The sequence below is a fragment of the Lepidochelys olivacea genome (genome assembly GCF_965140295.1).
Source record: "Lepidochelys olivacea isolate rLepOli2 genome assembly, chromosome: 26".
Classification (NCBI taxonomy): Eukaryota; Metazoa; Chordata; order Testudines; family Cheloniidae; genus Lepidochelys; species Lepidochelys olivacea.
Genome location: NC_140436.1, coordinates 10453104 through 10475952, shown reverse-complemented (window position 1 = coordinate 10475952; position 22849 = coordinate 10453104). Strand labels below are relative to the sequence as shown.

The following is a 22849-nucleotide window of genomic DNA, read 5'->3' as shown; positions in this document are numbered from 1 at the left end:
TTAACTTGAAAGTATATGTGGGACCAGCGAAATGTGGGAGGACGTACTTGTTTAGCTCTGAGTTTGGGACAGACTGGGGTGGCTAATTCCCCTAATTTCAGCAAACTGGACTTCCAGCAAGCAAGAAAACAGTACAGATGTAATCCCGCAATCATATTCTTGAGGTTATGTCAGACCAGACGCTAACGTGCTTGCAAAAATAGAGCTCTAATTACTTTCAGGTAGTCTGACGGTGATTATGGATTTCCTTGGTCCTCAAGCCCAGGCTCCAGCCTGAGCCTGAATGTCTACACCGCAATTAAATAGCCCCTTAGCCCAAATCAGCTGGCATGGAACAGCCACGGGTAGTGTAGACAACCCTTACAGACTTGCTCCCGCTTCCTTCTGGTTCCAGATGGAGATTTGCCCCCCAGGGGAATGTGACTCGATCAATACTATTCCATCAAACCCAGCTTCCTGCCTCTGGCTGTAGTCAATAACTGGGTGGTCCAGAAACGTCAAATTGCCACCTGATAATGCTACTCGCTAGGTGTGTAATTCTGCATGCTTTGGGATCTAGGAGAGGAATTCCGTCCTGACCTCAGGGTTGATCATTGTGTGCTCTGAAGCACTGTCTATCTCGTCAGTGTTCCTGGAGAACCCATCACTGCGCGCAGTCAGGAAAGTAACTGAAGTACTTTCCTCATGGACTGTATTTTCTAAATGGACAAGCTACCTAATTCTCAATTACTGAGGGACAATCTCCACTCATTGATATATTTTGCTTTCCACAACCAAATCTCTGTACAACTTTTCATGAGTTATGTACCCCCGAGTATTCAGATTCAAAATATCTAATCTGTATTGTTAAATCTATTCACCTAAATTTGGGTTATTGCTGATTATGAACTCTATGTATAACGTGACTTTTAAAGACAAACTTTGTATTTGTGGATAATCTAAACACTATACCCAGATATATAGAGACTCTTTTCTCAACCTACATATTATATAACTATTTAACAATAGCTTTAATAAAATTTTTATATTTGAATGCTAGGAGTATAAAGTGTGATTACCCCGCTGACGGGGGGAGGGGGGCATAGATCAGTGTTCACATCGCATTCCCCGTCAGTACCTAGCCGAAGCCGGGGAAGCGAATGATCCGACCAGCGGACCAAATTCCGTGATGAAGCCTGGTCACATGCCATCCGAGGCACATTGCGCTTACCCCTCTCTGACCATTAATGCAAATAGCTATTTAGGATACTCAGTCTCCTCCGTGTACATGCATCTCCATGGATCGATACAACAATGACAAAGCACATCAGATAGGTGTCGGTGCTAAACAGCACTCTAGCAAAGAGATGCAGGAGCCGTCTGAAAAATGGTTCCCGTGCGGACTCTTTACAATAGGGTCTAGTAAAAGTTTTTCTCAAACAAGTCTAAATATTAGGCCAGGGCTAAGATGATGGAATCTTTCAGCCACTGTACGTTGTAATACATAATACAATAAGGCTTTTGCAAAGGACCGTGAGCCCAGTACATTTACCCTCTTGGAATAAACCAACCAATTTGGAGCAGTACCGGGGGGGGGGGGGGGGATGTTGCACATCCATCTTCACAGCTAATCATCATGCTGTGCTCACTGACTGAGTCACCAGGATATGTTGTTCTGAATGAATCACGCTTGCTGACACCAATATCTAGTTTTTAATCTGGCTGTTGCTGGGCTGAACGCAGACTGCACACGTCTCTGATCAGATCCTACTGACTTGCTAAATTTGATTGTGTTTGAAACAAAGCTACACGGCTCAGTAGCGGGGGGGACAGTAACACTTCAGTCAGCACGGGTTTTTGTGATGTTCTATACAGCTGCTCTCAGTTTACAAGAATGTCCTAATTCCTGGATGCTCACTGAACTGGAACACATGGGAAATGACTGTCAATAAATGTCTGACAATTCTTCCCTTTTTTAAAAAAATAAATAAATAACCTTACAGGCTTCATTAGGCGCCAGACTGGTGGGGATACCTGCGTGGGGAAACTTTAACCGCCTGTCACCTTAGACTGGATCTGTGGGGTGGACAGACAGTTGTATAGCCTACATCTAACTGCTTCTGGAGCATCCTACTCTTGTGTGACTTCAGATGCCTGGCTTTTCTTCCAGCCAACCTGAGAATCAGTGATGACTACCTCAGCCTCTGGCAGGCCAGATCCTGTAGCTTTCTTTTCATTGCATTTTAATTGTTCATCACGTCTACATCTCTCGCTTCAGCTTGCTGAAATTCAACCGTCTGAGCCCAGGAATGAAGCACCTTCAACAACAGAGGAAGTTTCTCCCTTGACTAATGACACAATATCTGTCACGTTTGTAGGGACATTCATCCCAAAGATTCCCAAAGCACTTTGCAGATACCACCAGTGGGCAATGCCACTCCTAGGTGTTAAACAACGCGGTATAGCTGTTTAGGACCGAAAGTAAAGAATGCTATTTTTCACTGAAAGGGAGTAAGTAGGTGGAATGTAGGTAAATATTGTGCTCTTTTATATATGAAATTTAAAATGAAGCCACTTGTTTTTGTCTGCTGTTTGGATGTATTTCCCTTTAAATTAACATTCTTTAAACTGAGCTCTTAGCTGCCCCAGAACAGAAAAGGGTGGGGAAAGAGATGGGTTCAGATTCCTGGGTGAAGTATGTTGTGCGTGTACAGAGAAATTTTTCCTGGGAATTTATCAGTGTTTATTACCATCACCACAACAAAAACAGGGTGATCAAAAAATCAGTGCAAAAAAGAATAAATTTCTTATGGGTAAATATCGAGGTTTATTTTGGTGGCCGGAAAGATGGGGGTGGGAAATTTTCAGTAGATTAATGTTCTGAATTGCATTCATCAATGTGGTTTGCTGCAGAACTAAAACAGAACTCAAAACACAATGCCACCTCTGAGTTTAAGAAAACAATACATCCTCTAATCCCCAAATAAAACTTTTCATCTGAATACAGAGTTTACTGTTGTAGACTTGTAAATATTTATAGACGAATAGTTCTGTTTAATAATTGGGCCACACCAGTTACAGCGCATACACTCAACTTCATCCTTTTCTCCTGTCCTTGTTTTTTTTTTAAACTTTCAAATACTTCCTTGTGTTCTGAAACAGATTTTTGTTTTCTTCCCATTTCAGTGGGTCGAAGCTTTAAACTGTTATCTGCTAACGGCTTGAATGGGTACCTGGTGAGCATGAGATTCATCAGTACATTCAGATGCTCAGGCACTTCAGAGCTTGCATGTGTGTCTGTTTATTGTGTGTATCTTCTAGATTAATGCATAGCCTTACTTCAACAGGCAGCTTCGCATGTACACACAGAGTAAGGTATTATTGTAATACACATAGGAAAATACAATACATGGCATGAGCTAATAAAACGTGGGTTTTTTTGTATTTGAAGGATACAAAAGTAGGGTGAAAAATCAGAAAAAAATACTTCTTGTAAAACCCAGGAAATTTTCAGTAAAAATAGGTTTAAACTGAAAACGAAGGGGCTTATATGCAAAGCAGTGGTTTTCAACTTTTTTTCATTTGCAAACCCCTAAAAAATTTCAAACGGAAATTCCGTTTGGAAATCTTAGCCATAGTCTGCGGACCCCCGGGATCTGTGCACCGCAGGTTGAAAAACACTCATGCGTAGGGTCAATGAACAGAGCAAGAGGTTTCAGAGTATGATTTCATCTTTCACCTTGACCGCCGTGGGTATAAAAAGCTTTGTGAAACGGGAAGGAAGGCTTTATTGGGACACACTGCTGCGTCTGACCAAGAATCAGTGAATGAACTGATTCACAAGGAATGAATTCTGAACATTTTTACTGTACGTGCAGTTTGCTCAGTACTAAATCTCAGCTCCTACTGTCACATTACTGTTTACGTGCATAAAGTCATTTTAAAAATGGCCACTCTCCCTCACTTCAGCTCATAATTTTACAAGCACAAAATTTCACACAAAGGTGGCTTTGTGCTCCCCATATACTTTAGGGCAAGGAATTCTTGGGTAAAGTTTCAGGTGTGTGGTAGGGAGGGTGTGACAGGTGCCACCTGGAACTGGGATACCACTGAGCCCTCTAACCCACCAGCCCGGGCTCCCTCTCACACTGTACTGCTGTGACAAGCTGCAGAGCCGCTCCCGGTCTTACACTTTCACCAGCATACACACAGGCAGGGACACACCCAGCTGCAGTTACATGCAGGCTCTCTGACCAGCCACTGCATGTGAACCAACAATAGAGAGGCTACAGCCAAAATTACCACCAGCTTCCCAGCCGAGCACCCCAGAGCTGTACCGTCCTGCCCTGGTCCAAACCCCAACCGGTATGAATTTATTGTCCAGTTTGCCTCCCCCTCAACGTGGAGAGGAATATGTAACAGCCTTTGTTCCTTCAGCTACGATCAAAGCAGATTACCTAGCAAATAAACAAAAATGCACACTAAACTTAATATACTAGATAGGGTGAGAATCTGCTAATTCATATCCAATCTAACTAATGGTACAGGAAGACTTACAGATTCTTAAGGCACAAGCTGCATAAGCTTTACAGCTTGGGTTTCTCAGGTCTTCATACACAGGCCAGAAATCCCTTTAGCCTGGGCCCAGCACTTCCTCAGGTCTTTCCAGGAGTCTTCTTGTGTGGGGAGTGAAGAACAACAGACGATGTCACCCCCTGCCTTACATAGCTTTAGCCTACGGCGGGAACCCTTTGTTTCAAAACTTGGTTCCCCAGACCGGTTTGTGGAAAAAGAGTAACATCTCAAGATGGAGTCCAGCGTCGTGTGGCCTGGTCACATGCCCTTGTAGTGTCGTAGCAGCCATTGCTTACGGGCTGTCTGGAGTGTTCTCAGGATGCTTCACCCAGTGTGAGATAAGCTTCTCTTAAGGCCTATTGTTCTTTCTAACGGCCCATTATCATGAATAGGTCCTTCCGCGCCAGCGACCTAGACTGGAAGCATCTTGCCTAGTGGGCGTCACCCAGGTGTGACTACATGAGAAATACAGACACAGTTAATATTCAGAACTTCAGATACAAAAATGATGCAAGCATACAAATAGGATACTCATATTCAGCAAATCATAACTTTTCCAGTGACACCTTACACAACCCGTCTTGCATAAAATAAGTCTTAATTATGCTATAATCCTATCACAATGAAGAATATGTGGTGCAGCGTCACAGAAGGGATGGGGAGTCTTTCTGAAGAGCTCGAGGAGAGGACAAATCTCCAAGGAGGATACATCAGCAGCTGTGTTACGGGGAAGCAGTCTTGTCCACGCAAGAACCAATAAAAATATGTGCATCTGCATGTAAGGAATCACTGTTATAAGATTTAATGATTTCCTTGTTTCAAAAGAGCCCTAAAAACTTTAAGAGTGGTCACTTCCAGATTGGAATACAGTTAAAACATGGAATTTAGCCAAACACCAGCTAAGCCAAACCACAGGGGAGATTTTTTTTTTAAAATCTTCCTCTTACTATCTTATCAGTAACGTGTGCGCAGTAACCTCTGAGCTACCTGCTATCTTAAAAGACCTTTGACTATTGTTTCCAGCGTGTCCAAAGCTTTGTCACTCACCATCCAAAACTCTACCGGTCATTGCAAATAAGTTCCAGCAGCCACGCACCCTGATGCAAACCCTGATACTTCTACTCCTGAAGCTATTGTACAGCATCTTCCCATCCAGTGCCCTCACCAAGGGACAAGCTGTTAAATTCACACCAGAGCCACCAATGCTACAATGCCAGTCCCTTCACTGAAGTGCTTCCCACTTAAAGCAACGGTCTCATTCGAGGTCTTCTTTCTTGTCTTTGCTTCCTAGGATCACCTAGCATCAGCCAATTATCTACCCTTCTAGATTATCTCACACCACTGCCAGGTCTAGAGCCTTGTCTTCCATTAGGAACACGCTTGTTCTCTCTCTCCTCCCTCCTTTACCTTCTTTCCTTTCACGCAATTCACAAGAGGTTAAGGAGAAGGAAATGTGGCCCTTGGCCTCAAATTCCCAGACATCAGAGCTAGCTAGGGCTGGAGAATGTCAGCAAGGCTGGGGAGGGAAAAAAAAAAAAATCAGATCTCTCCTAACCAAATAGCTAAACTGACCAGCTAGAGGCAGATGTCAAAGAGTACAGGAGGAGCTACCTGCAGAGTCCAAGGTCAACACTTCCAGTGCTGCAGAGGCTCCAGCAACAGCAAAATGGAATAGCAATGCTGACAACATCCCTGCTGCGTACAAGTTTCTGAACAGCCATTTAAATCATAGAATCATAGAATATCAGGGTTGGAAGGGACCCCAGAAGGTCATCTAGTCCAACCCCCTGCTCAAAGCAGGACCAATTCCCAGTTAAATCATCCCAGCCAGGGCTTTGTCAAGCCTGACCTTAAAAACCTCTAAGGAAGGAGATTCTACCACCTCCCTAGGTAACGCATTCCAGTGTTTCACCACCCTCTTAGTGAAAAAGTTTTTCCTAATATCCAATCTAAACCTCCCCCACTGCAACTTGAGACCATTACTCCTCGTTCTGTCATCTGCTACCATTGAGAACAGTCTAGAGCCATCCTCTTTGGAACCCCCTTTCAGGTAGTTGAAAGCAGCTATCAAATCCCCCCTCATTCTTCTCTTCTGCAGGCTAAACAATCCCAGCTCCCTCAGCCTCTCCTCATAAGTCATGTGTTCCAGACCCCTAATCATTTTTGTTGCCCTTCGCTGGACTCTCTCCAATTTATCCACATCCTTCTTGTAGTGTGGGGCCCAAAACTGGACACAGTACTCCAGATGAGGCCTCACCAATGTCGAATAGAGGGGAACGATCACGTCCCTCGATCTGCTGGCAATGCCCCTACTTATACATCCCAAAATGCCATTGGCCTTCTTGGCAACAAGGGCACACTGCTGACTCATATCCAGCTTCTCGTCCACTGTCACCCCTAGCTGCCTAGCCATTCGGCCCCTAGTCTGTAGCCGTGCAATCTGTTGCTATAAGCAGCAGGGTGGTTCTGGAGCCCGTTGCAGAGCACCCCCACCCCCCACCCCCAAAAAGCCATAGTTCAACAATTTATCCTCTGTTCATATCTGGAAAGATGTTTTTGCCATCACAGAATACAGAAACTACCACCCTTTATTTCCCAGGGGCAAATATTTTTCAAGTCCTAAGAGAAGATCTAGCTTATCAAGTTAATTTGCTAATAAGAACATTGTGCAAAACCTTGCTTACCTTCCTCTATTGATCAGTCCCATTGACTTTAATTGGGCTGCTCACGTAAGTAAGGCAAGCAGGATCTGCCGCTCTATGGATAAACAGACAATCCTATTGATCTAGTGTTGTCAGTTTCATGACGTCACCGCTACCTTCACGAACCTAGTCCCTGATGTATAAAATTCATTTCTAAAAAGCAATCCACTGATCTTCACCATCTTTCATGCACTTGGGAAATTTTAACGTAGCTATAGAAAAGGTCAAGAGAATATTACAAGCGAGGCAGCTCACCGAGTGAGACAGACACTTATTACACTGGACTGGATCTTTGGGGCAAATGATAGCAAGCACTGTGAAGTTTCCACTCAAAATTCCTGCAGGAAGGGGGGGATAGCTCAGGGCTTTGAGCATTGGCCTGCTAAACCCAAGGTTGTGAGTTCAATCCTTGAGGGGGCCATTTAGGGATCTGTGGCAAAAATTAGGGATTGGTCCTGCTTTGAGCAGGGGGTTGGACTAGATGACCTCCTGTGGTCCCTTTCAACCCTGAGATTCTGTGATTCTATGAGCTTTGTCACCTTAAAGCAGAGGTGGGCAAACTACGGCCCACGGGACCATCCTGCCTGGCCCTTGAGTTCCCGGCCGGGGAGGCTTAACTCCAGCCCCTCCCCTGCTGTCCCACCTTTCCCGTGGTCACACTGTGCACACTGTGTGGTTAGGGGACAAGGAGAGGAGTTGGATGGGTCAGAGGTTGTGAAGGGGGCGGGGCCAGGTGTTTGGGGAGGCACAGCCTTCCCTACCCAGCCCTCCATCCGGTTTTGCAACCCCAATGTGGCCCTTGGGCCAAAAAGTTTGCCCATCCCTGCGTTAAAGAGTTAAGCAGCCAATCCTTTCCTTGCATCCCTGAACCAGGAGACACGACTGGTTGGCAAACCATAGTGTATGTATATGGACTGGTTATCATCTGCACTCATTGTGTCTGGCACCTTTCAGCCAAGAAGCACTAGTCACTTCCCAAACAAAGCCAAATTCATCCCTTATGCAAGTCCGTTAAGCGTTACAATATCCCGGAGAGATAGGTATATGCCGTTTACACACCAGGTAATTCATATGTAGATTTAAGAAGGGTACAGAGAGCGGCAGAGTAGGAAACAGAAATGCAGAGCTCTGATTGCTAGTCTCCGGTTCCCATGAAAGAACCTCCCGTCCACCTCAGCTTTATCTGCCTTGTCATTAACCATATGCTTCAGAAATAGAAGGAGGGACACCATACCAAGAAGGATTTATTCTTGCAAGGTGCTGAGTACACTGCAGTCAATGGGAGCTGAGGGCATTCAGCACCTTGGCAAGCTGAAATGCCAGAGCCTCCATCACAATGGCCTAGAATGGCCTGATTATAGATTGGGAATAAACATAAGCTCTGCAGAGTTTAAGACAGCAAGAGTTCAGCACAACAGGTCAGTCATCTGCCTGGAGAATACAGCTGATCTGGTGCTGCAAGCTTAGACAATGAAACACTCAGCCAGACAGACAGAAAGAAATAAGTTAGCCACTTATTAGCATGAAGGTAGCACTGGCAACATCCCCATCAAGACGATTCTGTGAACAAACCAGTGTGTCTGTCTCCCCATCACTGTCCGTTTGAGATTTTCTACCAACAGAAAACACTGGATTCAGCATTTCAGTTCTTGCTGTGTCATGCCTGGCCTTTGTTATGTGGGAAAGCTCAGTGCAGTTTTACGTCTATAACAAATGGGTTAGCAGAAGTCGAGCACCTTGCTATGCATTTCACTCACACAAAACATTGTCACTGAAGGATTCTGGGACCAGATCCTTAAGTTACCGGATTCCATCAGCGATCAAAGCCACTCCAGCATCGATATGAACCTGGAAAGAAGCAGGAAGCGAAGAGGAGAGTTGCATATATATTTTCAGCTTGCCAAGGTGCTGAATGTCCTCAGCTCCCACTGACTGCAGCGTACTCAGCATCCTGCAAGAATAAAACCTTCTTGGTACGTAGCGACTGACGGAAACCGGGATCAGCTAGTGACACTTTCCCCAGCTCGAGGCCAGATTGGCAGAGGTACGAGTTGCTACCATCTGATGGCAAACCATCGGAACTATATTAGAGTGGTCTCAGACCAATTCGTAGTTGCAGGATGTCTTCACAATAAATGGCATCATTGTAAAAGACTAACTGGCACCTCTGTGGGCAGTTTCAGAGACGCCAAATATTAAGTGGGCAATGGAGACCAAAATGACCTCTCGGGTCAGGGCTGAAACACCCCTTTCAAGCGAGGCAGCAGCAGCAAACTGAGCAGTGGAAAATTTCACCTGTATGGCCCACTGCACAAGTATGCCTCGCAGCAGAGCTGCTAAATGGGCTCCTGCCGCTGCCACTACAGTTAAAAGGGACGGTATTTTCCACCAAGATGTAGGATGTGAACCACAAAGGGTGGGCAAAGAAAGCTGTACGTCATGCATCAATAAGATCTGCAGCCCTAAAGACTCTGCTTCTAAATGGCACGGTCTTGCCCTCCTCCCTTCCCACACGTGCTAGCTGAATGTGTTACTAGCCCCCGAGACCCTTGAAAAATCCCTGGATCTCACGTAGAACAGGAAAAAAGAATTAGATATGTTTGCTGCACTTCTGTAAAATTGCAGTTGAAGGAAAACGTGATTCAACAGGATGCTTGTACAACGGGCGCTAGACTTTGATCTCACTCACATTAAAGTCTTTCCTCACTTCAACTAAGAAGACTCCCACATCCAATTTTATAGCAAATAAAAGAAGGAGTTTATAAACAGCAAGGGAGAACAGGAGAACTGAACTGTCCTGTAGGGGCTGAGAACTTTCATCGTATTCATCTAATAACCAACATCCACTGACAGTTATTTTTTAATCAAATCCTTTGCTGGTAAAGATGGTCAATAGGATTGAGTTTCTATTTATCATAGAATATCAGGGTTGGAAGGGACCCCAGAAGGTCATCTAGTCCAACCCCCTGCTCAAAGCAGGACCAATTCCCAGTTAAATCATCCCAGCCAGGGCTTTTATCCACAGCAGGTACAGCACAATTAACATCAACGTAATTTCACTGTGATCTGGAGGGAATTAAAAGGATCCTATCCCCTATCTTTGAGCCCCAGACTCTAAAGTCTTACAAAATCTAACACTCAGGGAAGCACGGAATGGGTTTTTATTCCAGTAAAAAGTTTCACATTTAAACATTCCCTTGTACCAACAGCTAATGTGTTGTGCCAACAAACGAGGAGCAGAAAGCAAAACTAACTCTTGTTTCCATTTGCAAAGCTGACTGAAGTGTAAAACACCATGGAGGTGGGGAAAAAAATGCTGAAATGCTGGATTTTAATAATGTACAATTTTAACTTTAAAAAATTAGCACAAGGAGAAAATGTTTAAGAATCATACAGGGCTTCTATTCTTTTCAAAGCTATTTTTTTTCTGTGAAACAGAGAGAACACTGCTAAATTATTATTCTTGGCAAGGCTACAAATATAATAGAAAACGGGTAACACAGTCCCCTCGGTACAATGATGCTCAGACGTGATACGCAGGGTTCAGTAAAAAGATCTGCACATACATTACAGCATGCACTCAAGCTACACTCAATTGCTCTTATTTTTATTGCTGTCATGCCTCAAGCATGCCAGGCACTTTCCAAAACATTGAGAAAGATAACCCTGGTGCTAATCAGCTTTACCCTCTCAGACCCCAAGGGGTCTTACAATGAGCTTGCTGCACAGGTCCGCTCACATGGACCTCATTGCACATGCAAGGCCTTGGAAAATACATTAAAGAGAGAATCTTGCCAAGCACCCAATTTAGGTAATCACATTCCGACAACCTCATTCTCGCTCCTTAAATTCAAAATATTATTTGCTTCCCACCCTAAATTGCTGTGTATTGTTGCACAGCTGCCACCTTTAACATCAGAGGGGGCTGCAGTAATTCTTTGTCTTCCCATTTTGTTTGCTGGTTTGGGTTACTTTGGGAATTACGAGGCATCGCTCATCCCAGACTTCTATTGGGAGGATTGCATCTCAAGGTATTGACACACACATAACTGGAGGACACACCTTTTAGAAAACTCATTGTATGAAAAAAACAGCCTTGTTATCTGCAGATAACCAGAGAGATTGCACTCTAAATAACAGCCCTTTGACCTTCTTAAAAAAGAACATATCCCACATAGCTAAGACGAGCTCAGCTTGTTTGGCTGACAGAGAACGTTTTCATCTCAGCTAAGCAATACTAGCGTCTCCAAGCTTCCTAGGAAGCATTCCAACTCCTACAAAAGTATCGAAGGATAAGTAAGCTTGGCAGAATTCCGTGTTAATGATTTCAGGGGAGAATCAGTTTATTTTAAGCTTTTTTCTATTTTTATTGATTTACATTTTTACAGTTGTGCAAAATTATGGGGTTTATGGCTTTTGTATTTTTACCTATTGAAATTTTCAGAGTTAGGGAAAATTATGGGGGAGTCAGGCAATAGCTGGAGGAATTAGACACTTATTTAACAAGACTATATACTGGGATTCAAAAAGTTAAAGCTCTGTAACAGTTAAATCACAAACCATCATCCCATGTCAATAAATACACAGTAAATATCCTTAAATCAAACTGTAATAAGTTCTCAAGCAGCATTCTTACTTGGCCTATCTGAAAATGTTGATAAATATTGATTGAAATATTTTTCCAATCAATTTGTGGGCATGTTGAAATTGATGTTTGTCAACATTTACCAATAAAAACCTAATCCAAGCCTAGGTATGAGAGTTCTTTAAATTTCCCTGGTGCAAAACAAATTGCAATTGAAACAAAAGCAATTACCTAGATGATGAGGGGTAAATCCTCTTTTGTTTAATATAGAAAATGAAAATGTTATTACCACTGAACAAATGGAAGTCAGTAATTTTTGAGAGGATACACCTTTATACAAGCTATGAGGCAGTCAGCACCTTGGACCTAAATCAAGGCAAGTTTTTAGCAACCCCTTTCAACAAAGGGTCATTTTCTCCCTCAAGTTTCAGCTCTATAATGATATAGGTAATTAGAACCAAAGATGTATATTAAAACTCATGTGAGATGTTAGAGGAACATGGCTGCAATTGTAGAAACAAATGCAAACCGTCACTTGATGTTTACTTAAACACAGAAATGTTGTCATGATTTTAACTTCTTTATTTTAAGTAGTTCAACCATTCCACTGCAGAGTGGGAAATACAAGCACACCACTCTACTGCCCTAATGAACAGGAGCCAAAAGGAAACTGACCTGCCGGTGTAGTCTTTAAGCTGAGCAAGATGCAAAAACTAATCTAACAGCATGAGAAAGTAAAGAGTAAATACAATTTTTCAGTTCTTGTTTTCAATGTCCCTAACATGACTAATTGCAAAGACAAAGGTGCATTTTTAAATACGATTTTTATCTTGACAGTACAACCCTTTTACAGTTGCTTTACAAGACAACTTGATGGCGACAGTTTTCCCCCTTAAAACATCTCGATGTGTTCTTGTTTGAAAAATAACACAACCAGTGTATAAGAAACTTCTATTTTCATTCCCATTACAATTCTTAGCACCTTAAATGCTCTCATTAGGTTGCTGAAATCATAGGTTCTGTGTAATCCAACAGACCACACTTTTCATTGCAACGCGGTAGCTTTTCTCAGGGGTAGCATATTATAGCTCCCTTGTGAGCTGCTCCACGCAGGGATTTTGGTTTTGTGGGTAGGTCTGTAAAACGCTGTGCACACTTGAGGCAGTCAAGAATATATAACGGCCCCATTACCAGAATAATCAGCGCTCCTGCACCAGAAACCAGCTGCACTCCAAAAAGGGACCGATAATGCCTACAGGAGCGGGTGCTTCTACCGCGGTCTAGGAAAGAGCAGCACAGCGAGGTCTTCTTTGCTCAGGGCTCTTTTCAAAGCGCTCAACGGCCCAGCCCCGGGGTGCAGCTCCCTGGGCACGGAGACGGGCTGCAACAGACCAGACACCCCGTCCAGCCTCGTGCACGCCCGCTTCTTGGTTCGCGGGGATTTTGTCTGCCGGCAAAGGCACGTGCACCCGAGCACCTTCCAGGGAGGGGACAGCCAGGCAGACAAGGCTACAGCTCCGGGGGGGGGGCACCCCAACCTCGCACGCCCCCCCCCCAAAGCGCACACATCACCGCACGGCGCCCCTCACTCCTTCTGCCTCCCCAGCCTTTGCGCCCCCTCTCCGGGCCCCCGCCCGGGACAAGCTCCCGCAGCCCAGCCCGCTGAGCAGCGCCTCCGCTGCACCCCACGGCCGCCCGCCCCTGCCCACCGCCGCGGCGAGCACCCGCCCGGAGCGGGGCGGGGGGGGGGCTGCCCCCGGCGCAGCGCTGGCCCCGCCCCGCTACCTTCTCCTCGGCCTCCGGGGCCCCGCCGAGCCTCTGCCGCAGCTCGCTCATCTTGGCCCGAGGCCGCGGCGTCCGCCCCGGCTGCCGCTCCCGGTGCAAGAGCCGCCGCTCCGAGCGCTGCAGCGCGAGACCAGGCGGCGGCGGCGGCGCGAGCGGCCCCGGGGTTCCATGGGGGGGGGAAAGCGGCCGAGCCAATAGCAGGCGCAGGAGGGGGGGAAAGGGGGCGTGGCCGCTCCTCTGTCTCCGCCAGCCTCGTTCTCAATGCGGAAGCCGCCGCCGTTCCCTCTCTTCCTCGCGCGCGCGCGCGCAGCCCCGCCCAGGTGTGGCAGCTCTCCTGCCGGGGCCGCCATGATCGGTGTACGCAGGGGCGGGCGTGGGGCCGTCACCCCGGGCCCTCGCCCGTCCCACGGGATTCCCGCGCCAGAGAGCGATGGAGGCCTGGGAAGCGGGGCCAGGGTGCAGTGCAGAGCTGTTGGAACTAGGGGTGTTGCTGCACCCCTTGGCTTGAAATGGCTTCCAGGGCATGCGGGGTTTGCAATTTGCTTCTCAGGAGCCCCACCATACACATTGTTCCCCTGCCCCTGCTGCCGGGGGCACGTCATTACCGGCCAAAGACTCCCCCTCTGCACCCACACAAGGGCTGCATCCACCACGTGGCGCTGAGTCTGTCTTCGCGGGCAGGGCTTGACCCTCCAAAGAGACACAAAGGCCACCATTTGGGGTGTGAGGACAAACAGAGTCCCAGGCCAGTAGGGACCAGTGTGACCATGAAGTCTGGCCTCCACTATAGCACAGGCCAGAAACCTTCTCCACAATCTTTCCTAGAGCAGATCTTTCAGGAAAACATCCAACCTTGATTTTAAAATTGTCAGTGAGTGATGTAGAATCCACCAGGAGCCTTGGTAAATGTTTCCAATGGTTAATTACGCTCGCTGTTTAAAATGTACTTCCTATTTTCGGTCTGAATTTGTCTAGCTTCAACTTCCAGCCATTAGATCTCATTAGACATTTCTCTGCTGGACTGAAGAGCCCATTATAAAATTTTTGTTCCCCAGGTAAGGACTTATGGATTGTAATCAAGTCACCTCGGTATTGTTAAATAGATTGAGCTCTTTGAGTCAATCACTATAAGGCATGTTTTCCAATCCTTTAATCATGCTCAAGACTCTTCTCTGCACCCTTTCCAAAATGTCAACATCCTTCTTGAACTGTGGACACCAGAACTGGACACAGTATTTCAGCAGTGGTCGCACCAGTGCCAAATAGAGGTAACATAACCTTAGTTGTTCAGCATTCAATGAACAACAAATTGGTGGGGCATGAGAACTCTGGACAGTTTTAGAACTTGGTTTTGCAATTTCAAAGAAAAGTGGCAAGTGATGGTGCATTGAAGCTGCCACTGATACATTGTAATGCAGTTGCTGACCTGGGTATCAAGGGTCTCTCTACTGGAGAGGCTAGGCTGTATGTTACAGGCCTTTAACTGATTGCAAGTAAGGAACAATGTTTAATTCAGGGGGGCTTGTGCTTTTGTAGGAAGTGGCTCTGAGCTCTGTGATATTTTGAGTGACCACTGAGTGCAGCATCATAAAAGCCGGAAAGTTCCTGGGAGGTTACAGATTGATTACATCACCACAAAAACCACCACAATCGGTGCAAGTTGGCAAACTCTACAGCTTGACCAATCCAAACCCATCTGGCAGCCCAGAACTGCCATGGGGCCTTCAGCGCATCAGAACTCCACTGCCCCAAAACCTTCAGGACTTCAGCTTTCCACCCAGGCCCTTTCCATGACTCTCGTGAAACCCTAGGAGCTCCAACATGCCATCCTGCCGCTGCAAACCCTGCTTTCCCACTCAGTGCCACTTAACTACCCGGGGCCAAGCTTCCAATTATCAGCCCCTATGCACAGAGGGGTGCACAACTGCCCCGGAACCATTGGGGCCCCAACAATCCATTCTACAACCCCCCACATTTCAGCAGGAGAGTGAGTTTGTGTGTGTATGGGGGTGGGGGGGATGTGAGAAAACCTGGATTTGTGCAGGAAATAGCCCAACTTGATTGTCATGCACATTGTGTAAAGAGTTGTCACTTTGGATGGGCTATCACCAACAGGAGAGTGAATTTGTGTGGGGGAGTGGAGGGTGAGAAAACCTGGATTTGTGCTGGAAATGGCCCACCTGATGATCACTTTAGATAAGCTATTACCAGCAGGACAGTGGGGTGGGAGGAGGTATTGTTTCATATTCTCTGTGTATATATAAAGTCTGCTGCAGTTTCCACGGTATGCATCCGATGAAGTGAGCTGTAGCTCACGAAAGCTTATGCTCAAATAAATTGGTTAGTCTCTAAGGTGCCACAAGTCCTCCTTTTCTTTTTGCGAATACAGACTAACACAGCTGTTACTCTGAAACCACATTTCATAGACTATCAGGGTTGGAAGGGACCTCAGGAGGCCATCTAGTCCAACCCCCTGCTCAGAGCAGGACCAATGCCCCAACACATTTGCAGTGGACCCTACAGCGTCCTGATGTTCCACCCAGCAGCAGCCCCTGCTCCTCTCCTCCAGCGGCTCAGAGGCCGGCAGGTCCCGAAATGTTCCACCCAGAAGCAACCCCCTCCCCCCCCGATGCCATGGGAAATTCAAGGCCCCCACATTCCACACAGCTACTGCTGTGGAACATTTGGCGCCCCAACATTCCATCTATCCCCTCCCATGGAACTTATGGGGCCCCAACATTCCATTTACTCCCACCCCCCCCCGCGCCGCCCACGGGACAACAGGAGAGAAGCTGGGAGTGGGAGGAGCTGTGGGCACGCGGGCGGAGCCCAGTGCTGAGGAGAACAGCCATTGGCAGGTACGTATGGACAATGAGAGCCATGCGTTGATTGGTGGTCGTACCGTAAGTGGTGGGTGTGGCTCCGATTGTGACACGTAAGGTGATTGGCAAGCATGGAGCGACGTTATCTACGTCGTGATTGGCTGAGCACAGGCATGCGGGCGGGATTTCTGACGCTTCTCCGGTGAGCGGGTGTGCTGTCAAGGGGGCGGGACTACCGGTATGACGGGGGCGCTCATTGGCGAGCGAGCCGCGCGTCGGCGAGGCTTCCGGCGCCAACCTGTGTATGATTGGTGCAGCGCGACGTGTGGGCGGGGCCAGGACGCGAGGCCCGAGGCGCTATAAGAGCCGCCGTTTGGCGCCCAGGGGAGGCAGTCGGGGGGGAGTCTCCGTGTGCGCGGCGCTGGGTTTGGGTGGCCTCTCCCCCGCTGGCAGGATGTTCGAGGCGCGGCTGGTGCAGGGCTCGGTGCTGAAGCGGGTGCTGGAGGCGCTCAAGGACCTGATCACCGAGGCCTGCTGGGACCTGGGCTCGGGCGGCATCAGCCTGCAGAGCATGGACTCCTCGCACGTCTCGCTGGTGCAGCTCACGCTGCGCTCCGAGGGCTTCGACACCTACCGCTGCGACCGCAACATCGCCATGGGGGTCAACCTGGCCAGGTAGCGGGGCGGGGGGGCAGGCCCCTCAGCGGCGGGCGGGAAGCGGGCAGAGCCGTGGGGGGAGGGGGTGGGGGTTACTGACTGGCGCGAGAGAGCGAAATTCGCGGGGGGCGGGGGGCGAGTGGTGTCTCGCGCCGTTTCTGCCGCGCGCGCGCGCGCTGCCCGCGAGCGGAGGTGACGTCATTTCGGCGCCAGTCGCACAATGCCCCGGCCGCGCTGGCGGGAAAGCTGCACGCGGGGGCGGGGCCTGGGCCGGGGGGGCCGAGTGCCCGGGCCTGGCCTGGCCTGGGCGGGGCGGGGCGCTCCGGGGCACGGTGGCCGGGGGCGTCCGGGGAGCGGGGTCCGAGTTACGGCTTCTCGCCCCCCTCCGCGTGCGCCCCCCACCGGCGGCCTTGCCACCTGCCCTGGCCCGCGCGGGTTGGCGGGGGGGGGGTCAGGCTGAACAGCCCCCGGAGCTGCCATGTCGCAGGGGCGGATCTCCGTTCCCCGCCTGCTGTTGGCGTTGATGCGCTGGAGGCAGCCGCATGAAAGCGGTGTGTGAAACAGACACCCCTCCCTCCCCCCGGGTTTCCTGCCCTTACCACTTTGGTGCAGTCTGGCTGAGCGAGTCCTCTTGTTCTTTCCTAGTATGTCCAAAATACTGAAGTGTGCTGGCAATGAAGACATCATCACCCTCAGAGCAGAGGACAATGCAGATACGCTGGCTCTGGTATTTGAGGCACCAAGTAAATATCTCGACTCCAAATCTTTTCACAATTAAGATACAACTTCTTTAGTTCAGTTATGAAGCACAATTGGGGTGAAATCTTGTAATTCTGCATTTCTGAACAGCTCATCAGTGCCTTGGCTTCCTTTGCTGTTCCAGAATTAAAATATATGCATATCTTTGAACTATCAGTCATTATTTAACTTTATTAAGCACTATATTTTGGGTAGACTTCAGTGGATATTTGTCTAAAGAATAATTGTGGCCTTGGGGATAGTCACAAAGTGGCAGCAAGAAAAACCTAAAACATTATTTGATTTCTTTATCAAATTAAGACTACACTGAGGAAATCTTCTGGGACAGAATCTAACCAACATCCCTAGCTTTAATATTTTAGAACAGTTCTGGTCAAATATATCCTATCTTTTTAGATCAGGAGAAGGTCTCTGATTATGAGATGAAGTTAATGGATTTGGATGTGGAACAACTTGGAATTCCAGTAAGTCTTGTCTCCCCTGCTGACCTAAATTAGATTATTGGGTTTTACAAATACGTACACAACTTGAAAGTTTAGTTGTCATAAAATGTTTTGTGACTTTCTTCCTGTTAAGAAATGTAATAAACCTAAACTTTATTTCAAGGCAAACTTAGTTTCCCAACAAAGCTCTCATTAAATTTCAGCAGAAGCTTTAGACTTGTTTCTGTGTGATATTTTTGGCCTAAATCTGCTGTCTCTCTGTCTCACATGCTAATGTACAAGCTCTTGCTGACTTTTCACTTGTAAAATCCCTTAAAATAACAAAACAGCATTAATTGAAGTCCACAATAGAAGGTACACCTTATATGTAAATATTTATCATTACATACTGGTTCTAGTTTGAATAGACTAAAGCAGCATAATGGGACTCGGTGGTACTGAATCTGGAAGCAAAACAAACATGCTTGGGTAATTAACTTTCAGTGCGGCAAACTTCACTGACTCAGTCAAGCTGTTTCTCCATGTCCATAAAGATCTTACAGACTAAATAAGGCTGTATAAGTATCCCTTTTATGGCTTCTTTGCTTTAAGTGGATTTTCATAAATATAGCTAAGAAGTTAGCAAGCTTAGATGGACTCTGAAATAGAATCAGCCTGTAAGTACTGCAGAGCCAATGTAAGTAAAAAGCTACAGACTTGAAAGTTAGCAGATAAAACTGAAAATGCCAAGGCCAGATCTTGCTAACAAGCTGCTGTTTTTTCAGCCATAGTTCAGATTAGAACTGCACCTCAGAATATTGAAGTGGAATAATAGGATTTTCTTTTCTGAAAGAATGCAACAACTTTTGTCTTGAATAGAAGTGACAGAGTACAAAAGTTTGTTCAGGTACTGTTAGAAACTATATCTAAGGTTGTCTTCTCACAGGAACAAGAATACAGCTGTGTAGTGAAAATGCCTTCTGGTGAATTTGCACGGATCTGCAGAGATCTCAGCCATATTGGAGATGCTGTTGTCATCTCTTGTGCAAAAGATGGTGTAAAATTTTCTGCCAATGGAGAGCTAGGAAATGGAAACATCAAGCTGTCACAGACCAGTAATGTGGATAAGGAGGAAGAAGCTGTAAGTTGGGTGGTCTGAAAATTTTCTAAAATACGGGGACTCGAGTATCTCACTACTGTTGGAGCAGGAGCAACTTTCGAGTCATCAATTCTCTGCAAATTTTTCAGAAAGTCCAGCCTACCTGGCTGGGTCTAGAGAACTGACAAGCTACAACATTCTGGGTCTTTCCTGTCTCTAATACAGGGCTGAGTAATACATGGGTATCAGAAAAATGGGAGGTGGGTGGGGGAAATGTTACTAGTGTTCTGGCTGGCGTTTGCTCTGTTGTGGGAGAAAATTGCTGTCACTGCGGTTGCAACTAATAGTTGATAGGTGCCCAGAAGTTCCTTCTTGTGCCATGCTACATTTATGGGCTATGAGAACATAAAGAAATCTGTCCCTGAAAAAGGTTCAGAAATGATATGAATACTTAATGGGGCTCTACTGATCATTGTCCTTAATTCATGATTGGTGGTTTTGATTTCTTCCTGTTAGGTTACAATAGAGATGAGTGAGCCAGTCCAGCTCACTTTTGCATTGAGGTACTTGAATTTTTTCACCAAAGCCACACCACTGTCACCTACAGTTACACTTAGTATGTCTGCAGATGTTCCACTAGGTAAGTAATACTGCTTTCAGTTCTTCAAAACAATTTTGTATAGCTACACCACTTCTAAGCTGCATTGTAAAGTCTCAATGCTGGCCTAAACTACACTGTTTGTTGGAAGTGTTCTGCATAACTGACTTGCCTTTTTTCTCCCTCAGTTGTGGAGTACAAGATTGCGGATATGGGACACTTAAAATACTATCTTGCCCCAAAGATTGAGGATCAGCAAGATGGTTCTTAAAATGCACTAGGATCAAGGGAAGATCCCCTGAGAGCTGTTGAGAGATGAAAACTACTTTTCTGAGGAGGAAGGAAGCCTCAAATAATGCTGTTAGGCATGTTTGTAGATATTTCTCTGTAAATATTTTTTCAACTTATTTTTGTTTTGTATCTTCTTTGAAAAATGCTTGTATCTTTGCTATTCTTGACCATGGGTCTATTTACACCTTTTTAGATGCTGTTTTTAGAACCTACGCTTTAACTCTCTTTGGAAGTTGCTAGTTGTAAAGGGCCGCAATACTGAAACATTGCGTTACTATAAACAGTGATCTCTCTAGGGCTTTACCTGTGAAACCTCAGTCAACTGAAGTTACTAAGAGTTTCTAAATGACTTAACAGAAAAAGAGCTCAGTTGTCAGGATGTCCTTATCAAAATGGGAACTGTACTATAACTGAAATGTGAAAATAGTAATAAAATTTTTGAATCTTATTCTCAAACTATGACTAGACTTAACAGTAAGTCTGAATAGTACTGAGAATATTTATTTTGGTTTTAAGTCAAATGTATACCTCAGCATGAGCTCAGATATCAACATTATTTGTAACCCAATAAAAAAAAACTTGGAAGGCTTCTGGTATTTCATGTGACCATGACCTGTACCCATCAGCTTTTTAGTGGATAATCACATGACTGATTTTAAATACAGATAACTAATGTGGTGATTAAAAGATACTGCCATCTAGCCAATTTCAGTTTGCAGTTAAAATTAAACATTCCTTATTTGTTAGCAGTAACGGGAAGCCAAGTGCCATAAGTGAGTGTGACCGATGTCTCTTAAACAACTTGTATTTGAAACCTGCATACTTGTTTCGCAGCAGGTTGTCTCTTGATGTAAGAGGGGAAGTCTAAGGCCAGAGAGCACAGTGATCTTGATTGCACACATTGCAGCATAACCACAGATGTGGAAGCAGTTTGCCTAAACTAAGGCAACTTTGCATAGATATGCTTACTATGATTTAAAAGTGGTTTACATCAATTTTGATTAAGTGGATTACTTATTGACTCAAGCTTAATTGAAATTTTTTTAAATGTGTTTACAGAAGTGGCATTAAAATAATTAAGCATACCTCTTTCAACTATTGCAACTTTCAATTTCCAGACTTGTCTGACCATGTTAACAAACTGGAAATTTTGTAATAGCAGCTCAACTAAATTATCTGAACTTTGTTAAAAGAGTGTTAAGATGAATGACAAGTTCAAAATAACTTCTACTCAACTTGTATACAAAACAAATACAGCCCACTTTAATTTTGTTACTGATTGCAAAATTAGTGCACTAATACCACTTTTGGGTAAGACTTTTTGAAATACCAATAACTCTTCCCATTTTCCTTCAGCTTGTAACAAAGATGATGCATTATTTGATTTTTTTTTCTAAAAACCATTTACAATCAATTGGAGTAAAAAACCTGTTAAATTGCAGCCAACATTTATATTAAAAGTTACTCAAATTCTCGGTAGGTCCAGGGAAGTGTCAGGGAGAATTCATTGCCTTGCTGGGGGCTGCAGTTTTCCCAGCTGCAAGAGTATTTGGTTAGCACTTTCCAATGTCAAATGCTTTGGGAGCTAGGTTGGTTTAAACTACCCCACAGGCCCATCCCTAGAGAAATTTGGCAAGAACTTCTGCTCTGTATGGAGAGGGTAATATATTTCTTAGACTGCTCATGACCATTAAAACGGGTGTTTGGGGGCCTGAGTTAACCAGTGTTCCAAATATAATTCAGCTACCATAATATTGCTCAAAGCATGCTTGTGTGCAGTGGTCACACTTAGCTGAAAGCCCTGTGAAACCTCCAACCAGCTTCAGTTTTGTTAGTTACAAAATGACTGCACTCACTATCTGTTAGAATGATGATGTAGAGAGTCACAAGGTGGCAGCCATAGGCTAAAACCAACACTGCTTTGCTATCTCAAACTACAATGGGTTTGAGGATAATATTTCTGCAGAAATTCCCCTGCGTAGCTGCTGTCAGACCATATCGCTCTGTAGGAGCGTTAGAGCTGACTTTTTGAGACCCCCTAAACCTGTTTTTTAATTGATTATCTCTCAAAGCATTGAGGGAATTTCCTGTGCTCAACCAAATAGCCTGGCAGAGAGGGAGAATTGTGACGTGTCACCTAGGGTATGATAATCTCACTAGTTAGTCACCATCTTGCAGCATCTTCCACCCACCGGTGTTTGCAACAAATTTTCTTTTGTGGTCGCAGAGTGCGGCACTTTTTCCTATAATAACTAGGCAAAACAAATGAATATGCACATATACACATCCAAATCATGGTAATTTGTGTAGGGGGGTGGTGAGGTTGTTTTTTTTTGCAGACTCCAAAATAAAAATAATGCTGTAAAGAGTGATACTTGTATGTTTGTTAATATCACTTATCACAGCTTCCCAGCTCACCAGTAAGTCTGCTGTGAACAATGATAGTTGTATGTTAATATCACTTCCCAGCAAGCCCCAGGACAAAATAAGGCCTGGGTGGGGTGGTCAGAGGGGGAAGGCTGTGGGAACCTGAGGCAATGGTCGAGGTGATGAGCTCCACTGCCATGTGGCCAGA

At 45.7% G+C, this 22849-nt stretch overlaps 2 protein-coding genes across 3 annotated transcripts in view; one reads left to right on the top strand and one right to left on the bottom strand.

Moving 5' to 3' along the window:
- Window positions 1–13809, bottom strand: part of CDS2 (CDP-diacylglycerol synthase 2) — a 44346-nt gene extending 30537 nt beyond the window's left edge. The window contains exons 1-2 of one of the 2 annotated variants that reach the window (XM_084615193.1): window positions 13627–13644; window positions 4537–5009 (exon numbers count right to left, since the gene is read on the bottom strand). Coding sequence is in view for 1 of the 2 variants with exons in the window: in XM_084615192.1 (XP_084471318.1) it covers window positions 13627–13677 (51 nt within the window). In the remaining variant the exon portion in view is untranslated. Of the gene's footprint in view, window positions 1–4536; window positions 5010–13626 lie in introns of both variants that reach the window. The other variant, XM_084615192.1, reaches the window with a different exon arrangement.
- A 2989-nt stretch (window positions 13810–16798) lies between these two features.
- On the top strand, window positions 16799–22646 carry PCNA (proliferating cell nuclear antigen). Its single transcript, XM_084615131.1, has 6 exons — window positions 16799–17123; window positions 17751–17848; window positions 18261–18328; window positions 19233–19427; window positions 19902–20025; window positions 20172–22646. The coding sequence occupies exons 1-6, from the start codon at window positions 16903–16905 to the stop codon at window positions 20252–20254; spliced, it is 789 nt and encodes a 262-aa protein (XP_084471257.1). The 5' UTR covers window positions 16799–16902; the 3' UTR covers window positions 20255–22646.
- The last annotated feature ends 203 nt before the right edge of the window (window positions 22647–22849 follow it).

Coding starts and splice junctions, on each gene's coding strand:
- PCNA (XM_084615131.1), top strand. CDS start 16,903: ATGTTCGAGGCGCGGCTGGTGCAGGGCTCGGTGCTGAAGCGGGTGCTG. Junction 17,849..18,260: donor TCTGGTATTTGAGGCACCAA/GTAAATATCTCG, acceptor CTATCTTTTTAG/ATCAGGAGAAGGTCTCTGAT. Junction 19,428..19,901: donor TGGATAAGGAGGAAGAAGCT/GTAAGTTGGGTG, acceptor TCTTCCTGTTAG/GTTACAATAGAGATGAGTGA.